This window comes from Astatotilapia calliptera, chromosome 20, assembly GCF_964374335.1.
Source record: "Astatotilapia calliptera chromosome 20, fAstCal68.1, whole genome shotgun sequence".
NCBI classification, from domain to species: domain Eukaryota; kingdom Metazoa; phylum Chordata; class Actinopteri; order Cichliformes; family Cichlidae; genus Astatotilapia; species Astatotilapia calliptera.
Window position 1 is genome coordinate 2,125,001 of NC_137441.1, and position 10,865 is coordinate 2,135,865.

The 10,865-nt window shown below is 41.7% G+C and overlaps 1 protein-coding gene across 3 annotated transcripts in view; it reads right to left on the reverse strand.

Moving 5' to 3' along the window:
- The window catches only part of ccdc135 (coiled-coil domain containing 135), a 16,041-nt gene extending 5,564 nt beyond the window's left edge, over nt 1–10,477 (reverse strand). The window contains exons 1-15 of one of the 3 annotated variants that reach the window (XM_026155247.2): nt 10,384–10,477; nt 9,359–9,440; nt 8,748–8,886; nt 8,507–8,632; nt 7,433–7,627; nt 7,189–7,341; nt 6,529–6,747; nt 6,315–6,449; nt 5,106–5,172; nt 4,827–4,955; nt 4,351–4,479; nt 3,443–3,657; nt 3,107–3,319; nt 2,885–2,995; nt 2,694–2,789 (exon numbers count right to left, since the gene is read on the reverse strand). In XM_026155247.2, the coding sequence (XP_026011032.2) occupies nt 2,694–2,789; nt 2,885–2,995; nt 3,107–3,319; nt 3,443–3,657; nt 4,351–4,479; nt 4,827–4,955; nt 5,106–5,172; nt 6,315–6,449; nt 6,529–6,747; nt 7,189–7,341; nt 7,433–7,627; nt 8,507–8,632; nt 8,748–8,886; nt 9,359–9,393 (1,962 nt within the window). In that variant the 5' untranslated portion in view covers nt 9,394–9,440; nt 10,384–10,477. The remainder of the gene's footprint in view (nt 1–2,693; nt 2,790–2,884; nt 2,996–3,106; nt 3,320–3,442; nt 3,658–4,350; nt 4,480–4,826; nt 4,956–5,105; nt 5,173–6,314; nt 6,450–6,528; nt 6,748–7,188; nt 7,342–7,432; nt 7,628–8,506; nt 8,633–8,747; nt 8,887–9,358; nt 9,441–10,383) is intronic. The other 2 variants (XM_080294884.1, XM_080294883.1) reach the window with 2 other exon arrangements.
- Between the last annotated feature and the right edge of the window lie 388 nt (nt 10,478–10,865).

A 10,865-nucleotide genomic window follows, 5' to 3' on the forward strand; every position in this document is an offset into this window, starting at 1 on the left:
TGACTAGTCGTTCGAAGCACTTCATCAGGATGGGAGTAAGTGCAACAGGACGGTAGTCATTAAAGCAGGAGGGAGATGACTTTTTTGGAACCGGAATGATTGTGGTGGCTTTAAAACATGTGGGGACGACAGCCTGGATGAGTGATATGTTGAAGATGTCTGTGAAGACATCAGTGAGTTCCACTGCACAGTCTCTCAGTACACGACCAGGAATGTTGTCAGGACCCGGAGCTTTACGTGCATTGATCCTGTTAAAGAGGTTCCACAGATAGACAGCGGGCCTCATCCATCATTAAACTCCAGAGCTGAAAAATGAAACCGCCTGAGTATCAAAAGCTGCAGTTCCTCTAATGGCCACTTGAGGCAGACTCAGAAAACAAGTCCGTCCCCAGACTCCACGTTTCTGCCTTTGGTCCTTTTCTCTGGGAGACCATCTCACACTGCTTCAGTAACGATGAGATCCAGGCTCTGGTGAGGCCAGTCCACTACTGATAGTGACCCACTGGGTGATTTCCTCCCCACCTATGTTGTTCCTGCACTGGCAGCATGTTTGGGTTGATTGCGATGCTAAAAAATAAAACTGTTGCCAATCTATAGCAATATATAGCACTCTTCACAGCATAAAAACCACAAAGTGCTTCACAGAGATACAAAAAAGCCAATGTTAATAAACGAGTCTTAAGCTGCTTTTTAAAAGAATAAATCCAATCAAGGTAATGATGGCGGGAGAGCATTCCACAGCCTGGGGGCCACCGCTCTAAAAGATCTCAAACACCACTGGCAAAGAAGCAGCTCCATGCCATGACAGAGCCTCCACTGTGTTAGGTGGAGGTCTAGATAGGTGGAGACTGTTGTGCTTCTCTCCGGACCTTCTCTGTACTGAATGACAATGAAGAATCTGCTTTCAGCTTCTCCCTTGTTGCAGGGCCACACCTGACCCTGCCATGTGACTCACCACCAGTGTTGGGAAGGCCTATGCTGTTTTATCTTGTGTTCTTTTTTTAATATAGGGCTGTTTTAATTTTTATGTATTATGTGCTTTATTTATTTTTTATTTATTCCATTGTTTTTAACTTATTTTCTGTACTTTGGTCCTGTGCTGCGTATTTTAAAGTGCTTTATAAATAGAATTGGATGGGAAGTTTGTTTTAAAATGTATTCCACTACAGATTACAGAATACATGCCCCAAAATGTATTTTGTAATGTATTGAATGTAGTATTGGTGTGTGATTTATTACTATTACTGAAGGTTACTCCCCAGGCCAACACCAGCTAGATTTTTAAATCCTAATATAAAATGAGTAACAGTAGCGCTGACATTAGGTAAAGCTGCAGTTTCATTTTATTTTGGTGTATTTATCCGCGACACCTTAAAGGCTCCATGAAAATATTGTCTTACATTAAACTGTCCGTGGCACAAAAAAGGTTGAGGACCGCTGTGACAGAGGACGTGCATCTTCTTTTTGTTTTCATATTGTAATTTATATGTTATTGTGTTGTGGTTTGCAGTATTTTGTGTTGTTTCACTTTAAATTTGTTTAAAAGGAAAAACCTGAAAATTTAAATAGTTAAAAGTTTAAATGTGAATAGTTGTTTTTTGCATTATATAGCTTATTTATTACATTTTATGTGGAGTAAATAAATAAAAGTATATTCACGATGGCCCGTACAAACTCCAAAATACGTACAAATTTGAAAACACAACAGCAGTGCTCCAGGACGCTCGGGCGCAGCGTTTAGCTTTTGTTACCTCGTGGCTACACAAGCCAGGAAGTACCAACGACTGGATTTGGTGTGTGGTAGTAACAGGTAAATGAACATTTTTAATCATTTGAATATGTGTGTATAAATACACAAACAATGCATATTGCTTTCAGTTATGTAATTGAATTTGATCTAGGCAGCTCTGTTTTGGAAGTTCAGTTAACGCTGGCAATGTGTTTTGGAGTTTGTCTCTTGGGGCCACTGCATTTATTTATAAACATATATAAATAAAACCACATTTTTTTAAACTTTAGTAATTCCTTTTGTGCATAATTGTATATTGTTGTTGCTAATAAATAAATTAAAGCAGCAAAACAACCTGAAGAGTCGGTTGGGAGCCGAAGGAGCTGGAATTCACATCACTAGTACAGAGATCTGTATATATGTGAACATTTACACGTTACACACTGAAGTTCTGAAAGCCAGTCACACAATCTTGTTCAACAGATCATTGCCTATTACACATTAAAAAAAAGTATACCAGGAAGTTCTTAGCCATGAACGTTTATCCAGATTCAAGCCTGAGCACAATCTGGATGTAAACTGATTGTGTTACTTGTACTTAAGAAAAAATCAAACTAACAGATGTGAATCATCTGGAATCTCGAGGGACCTGGTCTTCTTTTAAACAACATTTCTGTGTGTAAATATTTGTAAAAGTCTTTATTTGATATATAATCTACTAAATTTTCAGTGAGTCAAATGTTTAACTTTCTTAAAGTAGTCGAAGATTGTAAAAACAGCTGTTAGATATCCCCTATTGTGAAGGAGGTCGAATGTTGTGTGAAATCCAAATAAAATACAAATGCATTTCACTGGGACATCTTGCTTTGAATTTGATGGCAGCAACACATCTCAAAAATGTGGAAGGGGGGCAACAAAAGTCGGGGAATGTGAGGAGCAGAGAAAGAAACAGCTGGTGTCTCACCTTTTTCTGTTTCCTGCTGTGGACGAGGGCAGCTGCTCGGCTCCACAGCTTCATTTCTTTAGTCTCCTTTTCACGGAGGGTCACAACGTCTCTCATCTGTTCACACATCAATACAGAACATCTTTAACTGAACTTACAGGTACTTTTCCTCATTACCCTGGGAAAACTCTTTTAATCCAGGGTGTGGTTACCTCTTTCACCGACCACATAACATGATGAGTCACCTTCTCTTCAACCTCCATCAGTTCCACCAGCATCTTATGCAGGGTTACGGCTGTAAACGGCTTCGCAGATAGATCCATCTTAAGTATCAGTGGAGTGCATGAACCCAGAGGCAGATTAGAAGCTTTTAGACTGAAAAAATGTAACTGTGATATCTGCTGTATGTATTGTCATGCATTTGCGACGTGTACCTGGAAGGTGGAGATCATGTCAAGAGAGATTTCCTGTGCGTTCCTTTTTTCTGAGCCCAGTGGCTTGATGAAGCTGATCTTTGAAGGGATCAATCGGTCCTCCGTTAAGTGGTAGTTCAACTCAATCAGTTTCTCTGGTATCAGGAACACTCGCTCAGCCACGTCTTCATTGGCTGGTTTGGAGCCGTTTCTATGGAAACGCTCTACCACTTTCTGGATGAGCAATAAACAAAACAAACCAAACACATCCACATAAGCATCCTGTGGCTTTTAAAAACAAAGCAATCTTTACGAAGATTTATGAAGTGATCTGTGTGTTTGTTTCCTGTCATTTACCAGTATGGGCACTTCCTCCATGTGTGAGTTCTCGCTGAGCAGCTGGATATGTTTTTTGAAGTAGACGTGCCGGTAATGGAGGAAGTCGCTCCGGCCTTCGAAGAGCTCGATTAATTTTTTCGGCGACAGCACCCTCCGCACCAAGTCGTCAACGCGAGCACCGCTGAAGTGCATTTCAACCTCAGTGCCCACAGTAAGTGATTTGACCCTCAAAACTGAACGAAAAAGAAACACACCTACTCTCAGCTCACTCGTTCATCACTTCTCTGACATTATCATTTAGAATGAGTCACTATTTTCCTGCTCACTCCAAAGCTGCTGAAGGCTCACACATGGAGCAAGTGACAACGTTCAGTTGCATGTCTGAGCTCCTCGGGAGCTTGCAGCTGACGCCAAAACTCAGTCATAGACTGTGTAAAAGACAGACATCGCCATCATAACATTGCCCACTGGGCTACGAAGTCCCGTACTGAGAGCTCGTGATGAACACTGCTGTTTCTGTTTTGGGGGAGGGTATGACCATCAAACTGCATGCTCATTGGCTAACGACAAGTCATTCTGGAATGAGTAATACCCCCAACTTAGACTGATGGTATAACACATGAAGTCTCTCTTTGTCTGTTTGTCTGCAAACTCCACAATCAGACGCTGAGCAGCTAAAAAGGGCCCATCGGCTCTTATCTATATCACAGATTATGACGCCATCGTGTTACCTAGGATGTTCAGCCTGAGCCGAGCTGTAATGTTAGCTGAGTCAAACTTTCTTAAACTGATGATTTCTAGAATAAAACAGCTGCTGGTGTTTGTCAGATGTATTTTAGGTGCCTTCGGCTGCACTGTATTAAGACCTAACATGAAAAATGTTACTACACAGCGCCTCTGAGGACGGCTGCAGAAAGCCAGCTTACACAGCAGGTGACGTTTTCTTCCATGTCTGAAGCGCTCTGTGGTGATCTTATTGATATTGTCCACCTCCTTCTCCTCCAGGAAGTCGCTCCTGCCTTGATACCACTCCTTCACTGTGGCGACCTCAGTGCCTTCAACGCACACTCACAGGTTACTCATTACAAACAACACAACCATAAATCATCTCACTAACGAACTAAAAATATAAAAGAAGTTGTCTAATTTATTAAAAATATCAAAAACTACATATTTTACAAACCAACTTTAAAAAGATTAGTACACTGAGAAAATCTCAGGAATCTGAGAACGTCTGAGGAGTGCATGAGGAGCGCTGCTGGGAGACGTTCCTGCTGGAGAACTGCACCAAATCGATTGAGAAAGATTTTCCAGAAACTCATGAATTCCCCTTTTTTCCTTGTAAAGAAAAGCACATTCACGTCTACATGAAGACAGAAAAGCGTGTTTCTCTGGCACTCACAGCCTCGGTCTTTGTATTTGATCAGTCGTGTGACAACGCCGTATAACCTTTTGGACGTGGCAAACCTCTCCAGCTGGGCTTGTTTGTAGCGGATCACCTTCTTTCCTCCTGGCCAGCGGTTCTTCAGGGCTGAATAATAAAGAAGAGGCAGTATTTGTGCAGGTTTGACAGCATCAGGTGACGTCTGTTTGGGTTCTAGAGGTTAAATCTTGAACTCCTAAAGCTGAAGTAAAACTGGTGAACAATGTACAAGGTAATGTTCGTACAAACAGAGCCTACCTTCTGTTGAGATGGCAATGTAGCTGACCCAGGATCTCGGCATCTCCAAAACGTTGGGCCCGCCCTCCTTCGAGACAAAGAAAGTTCAATTTACATTTATTGTATTCACAGTAAAATCGTGTTTCATTTGCTGGAGCTGGAATTTAAATTTAAATTCACAAAATGACCTGAATCAGTTCGTCTCAGGAAATTAATAGAAATGTACTAAAAAATAAATGAAAAGAAGTGAAATGACAACACAGAGCTGAAAATATCAGCATAACTTTTGCAGCACAGGACACCAGCGTTTCACTCTGAGAGTCTCGTTTGAGTGTTTAAATTACTAATGTTGAAAGAAGAACTGTTGTTAACAGAGTTGTTGATAGCAGGAAGTAAGTGTGTACTAACTGTTTAAGAGCCTCATCCTTTCATTTGTCATTCAGACAGAGAGGTCAAATATTTCCTTTAAATTTCCTTTAATGAAGTAAAAATGCACGATTGTCTCGGTCGTACATTGTTGTATTTATTGTTAAATCCCAAATGAGGCATTAGGCTCCACCTCCTCTGTCCTGATTGGGTGATCAGTCATCAGAGCGGTCTGTGGAGCGATTTTGGCTGCGTGCTGGGTTCTGCGGGCTTACACTGCTGTGATTGTCTCTGTGGGCTCCTTTTGTTTTGTGATCCTCGTTTTCTCACGTTTATGTGCTCGTTAGGTAGATTATCTTTGTAGATTTGATTTTCTTTGGAGTTAGGTAAGTTCCTTTTTTTTCTATTAGGGATTTAGAAAATAAAAGTTTGTTATATTATAAATGTCAGTCTGAACCAGAGCTTTAAATTAGGAGGGACTTTATGTGAGTCCCTCTTAGCCCGTAGGCTAGCCAGGAGAATTTATTTACAGCTTCTACAGCAGTATTTTGACTTCTTCTGGGGTTGGTATATGTGGTATTTTTTGATGATAATAACTGTGGATCAAATATACTGAAATACAGGTGACCCCTGCTCCATGCTTGTTGCTGCCATTTGTGTATCACAGCCTGGAAGCACATTTTAATGCACCTTGTCCCCAAAGAGCCAGAGATTTTCTTGATTTCTGATTTTCCTTTCAGGACATTAGGGCTTATATGTATGAAAGCTAGAAGAGCTCCAGGCCTGCTGAGGAGAACATACAAATTTCAATCAGCTAAGGTTTTTGCTTTCTGACACCCAGAGAAACACACATGCATTCGGTACCTGCACCAGGTTCCCTTTGCCCATCATTTTAGCCTCTTTTCTCTTCAGGACTTCTTGAATCAGTTGCTTTTTGCTTGATGCTCCAAACAAGACTGGCTCCCACGTTTTCAAATCATCCAGGTCAAACATCATGTCCTACACACGCAGAATATTTCATCAAACCTGCTCCGTTCTGCCTCTGCTATTTTGACTCTAACCGTGCACATGGACTCACAGCACAGCCGTTACTGCAGTCCTGCATGTTCACAAAGTAGTTGAGGTTGTTCCACACACTCTCGATGCCCAGGAAGTTGTCACTGTTGGTGGGGTAGCTGATCCCAGTCAGAGGGTCGATGAAGACGTTCTCCTGGACGTCCCGACAGCCCGACAGCACGAGCACCCAGCAGTGCACCCGCAGGCCTCGCAGCGGGTCGGCCAGCTGCCGATCTTTCTCCTGCTCGCACAGAGAATTCATAGTGATGACACAACATACACCATCATTACTGATCTTCAGTCAGAATATTCAGTGAATTTGTACAACACTTCAAACCAGTCTCATAAAAATCCAACAGAAAACACATGAGATACATCGATGAACATGAAAAACGCAAAGGAGGAAAAATAGCTACAGTTTAAAAGTCAAATTAAATTATGTAAATGCTTTTATATGATCTTACACTTAATTTTAATTAACAGAAAGTAAAAGACAGACAAGCTTATGTTAAAGGCACCCAGGATGAGCTGCTGTTGCAGGGTAAACACCACCTCGTCTTGTAAACAGACGTTCTTACATAGATCCTGTGCATGTGACTCTTAGCCTATAAATGTCATATCTCATGAGAGCCTTTATTGCAGCATAGATGCAGTCGCTCTTGTAGAGAAAAGATCACTTTACCTCTTGTTGTTTTTGTTTTACAAGCAGCGCAGCTTCAGCCTCCTGCTTCTTCTTCTCTTGCTCGGCCAGAAAACGACTCTTGAGCTGCAGCTGCAGCTTCACTGAGTATTTATCATCCTGGTCCTTCTGTTCTGGGGTCACATCCTGCACAGCCTGCACGCAAACACACAACCAAGAAGTCACTTTCACATCTGGCAGTCAACAATCTGATTGTCGACCACATGTGCACGCTGCACGCACTTACCTTGACCTCGGGGTCCAGCAGGGGGCACTGCTGCATGCTCTGATCGAGCAGACACATCTCTTTGACGGCGTAGCCGCTGACGCAGTAGGCATCGTATTCTTCGCCGAGCAGCAGGCTGCACAGCAGAGTGGCATACTCAAAACACGTGGCTCTCTGACTCTGCAGCACCGAGGTGGGAGAGGAAAGGACCTTCGGCTGCAATGGGAGACACGCACAATCAGACACACACTGAGAGAAGGTGCACGCATGTGTGCATTTATTGATGTGAATGTGATTATGTTCTGCAGCCTTGTTTCTTTTGTCATCCACCATCTTGAAAAGCTGAAACATGTTCAGAACAATGACTGTATATAAAAGAAAGAAGAGCGTCTGACAAGTGAAGCTGTGGAAAACATCCTGATTCTCTAAAATCTGCACTTGAGTCTCTCAGAGGCATGACAGTCAGGTGAAGAGGTCCAGATGCTGCACAGGAGCAGTGGCTGTTAGCACAGGCTGGGTCACTGTACTCCAAATCTGAGTTGCTGTTTCTTTTCTATCAGCTTAAAGCAGTCTGAACTTTCTCCTCTGGTCTCATCTACAAGGACCGAGGAAGTCTTGACCATGTGTTTGTCTGACATGGAGCTGAGCAGGTGAGAGGCTGCTGGGTGCAGATGAACTTTCTTTGCCTTCGGGCTGAACTCTCCCTTCACCTAAACACTCCTCATCCCTGCAGATGCTGCACCGATCTGTCTGCTAAATGATCTCTGTTAGAGTACAAACAGAACCAAGTCCAGCTCCAGTTTCAGCTTCTCAGAAACACGTTTCTCTGAGTGTGACATCATCAGTTGCTGGTCATGTGAGGTGTCTGCATACAGACATGACAGGATGACGTGCAGTTAATGTGCAGCTAAACACAAGCAGCCTGTCATTTTAGAATTACATTATATGCAATAATTATCTGAATGATGAAAATTACAGTTTCACAAATCAGAAACAGCAGAATAAAAGACGTCCTCTCTAACATGTGCTTTAACTCTCAACCACAGAATACAAAAAATATTTGGTTTGCTCCTAAAACTCAAACATTTCTCTGACCGGCTCCACGGGCGGATCCAGAGGGACCAACGACAGGAAGTCGGCCACAAAAGAGGCACAGCCCTGCCAGTCGAACAGTTCACAGTGGATGGTCGGCGTTGGACGAAGAGACGTCGACACAAACTTCTGAATATGAGAAGAGACAGACGGCGATGCAGAAAGTATTTAGGGTGTTTGCAGATGTGAAGGTCCGATGGGATCTGTTCTTCAGAGACAAAAAGGTTGAGTGAGATAAACCTACCTTTACTCCACATTCGTTTACAGGACAGAGCAGCAGCGGTTTGCGGTCAGGACACAAGTGCGAGTACTGACGCTGGAAGTTTTCTGTGATGGCTAACAGTCGAATCTCTTCTGGAGAGTTGCTCCTGTAGGACTTGGGCCTGAAGAAGGAGAACAGGTGAAGACGACCTCAAAGCCACCAGCTTTACCCTACAGTGCTTTACATTGTAGGGTAAAGAGCCTACATTAACCCCTGAACATCTAATGTTTCGTATTTGAGCTTTTGAGACTTCTACATCATTGGTGGGAATTTTTCTCTCAGAAAAATCTTAATAAATTGCAGAATAGATTTCAAACAAAACTAAACCTCTATTTTAATCAAATTAGATTTTTCTGTCAGTTATTTCATGGTTCAGACTTTAAAGGGGTAATCAAGAGAAAAAGAGAAAAGCTAACAATCAGACGACCCTCTGTGAGCAAAGGCTTTGGCGAGAGTGGGAAGGAAAAACTCCCTTTTAACAGGAAGAAACCTCCAGAACTCCCTGACAGTCTTGTCTAGACAACTAGCTCTTTGCTTGTCTTGTATTTTCTTCAGCTGTGTGTGTAGTTTTTGAATGAGTGTAAAGAACTTACAGAAGCTTCTCGGAAGCAGCAACTTGTTGCTCCATCAGGGCTGTGCTCCTCCTGGATTAAGGTTAATTATGTTTATGTGCGCCTGAAGTTTGCACATAAACACACACATGAAAAAAAAACATGAGAAAAGCACACCAGCTCCAATGCTGTGGAAGAGTTTACCTCCCCCACTACGCAGCTTAAAACACATCTGCTTAGACAGGCATCTGGGTAACGTTCATGTGTAATATGTTTTATTTGATTTTATACCTTCTTTATATTGTTATACTGCCTGTTTGATATGATTTTACATTCTCATATGAAGCACTTTGTAATAGCATCTTGTCTACTTTTTTTTAAAAACAATTTTGCCAATTAAAATAATTCAATCAAATTCTTGTTGTCAGTATTTTCTTATTGTTTAAAAAAAGAGGCTAAAAAATCTTCTGTAAAAACAAACTTAAACACAACTTTAAAATGCCAGAGTTCTGCTCTGGAAATGAGTAGTGCGTATTGAGCTGGACAACACCTCATTTACTTTTAAAATGTAAGGAAACTTTGAATACAATAAATAGTTTAGTTTCATGGCGGTGTCCCTGCTGTCTCTGGGCATGTTATCATCACGTGGGTAGAAGCATCTGTTTGTGTGGGACCTTCTGGCCACGCTCTGCAGCTTCGGTGCGATTATATAAAATGTTTTCGATTATTTTTAAGAATAAATGGAAGCCAACAGTTCTTGTAGTCCCCCCGTTATTCATTAATTCCACTTTTCTTTATTTAAAATGTCGTTTTGAGTTTTTATCAGCTCTATATTTTTATTTTTCTGTGTGTTTTTCAAAGATTCAAGATTTAAGTTATTTTTTCTTTGAAATAAAATTCACATCTATTTCCGTTTCAGTTCAGTTTTAGTTCCCTGTGGTAACCATGTCTGCAGTCCCACATACAGAAGTAACCTCGTTTAAAACGTGCTTTTTAATTTCCGGTAACTATCAAACTAAAGTGAGAAACAAACAAACTTTTTGAAAATTGGATAAACTTTTTCTCACCCGGGCTCCGCTAACTGTTTTTAGCTACTTCACATCCGTGACACTCACTCCTCACTCGTTGTCGTTGCCTCGTGTCCATGGTAACAGCCACACGTCACGACGTGAAGGTAAGCTGCATTCAATTACCCTCGGAGTTAATAGGCTTAGAACAGAACAAAACTTCAGAAGATTTGAAACAGAGATGCCAAATTTATTCTGTTTCCTGGGCCAGTTTGATCTGAACTCAGTATGATAGTCAAGCCACTCCAAAATCCTCCCTTTAATTATATAAAAGTACACTTCGAAGATGAACATGTGTGCCTACAGATGGGGTGCTTGGCCTGGAAAGTGAAGCTATTGCCCTTTGAACCTGCATTGAAAATGTCAAGAAGACCGAGATCCCTCGTCTCAGCTCCAACCAGAGGTGAAGTAAAAGGCCTAAAACTCAGCTTTTGTGGGTGTAATGTACCACAAAGTGACAGAGTTTAATCTATGTGCTTTGG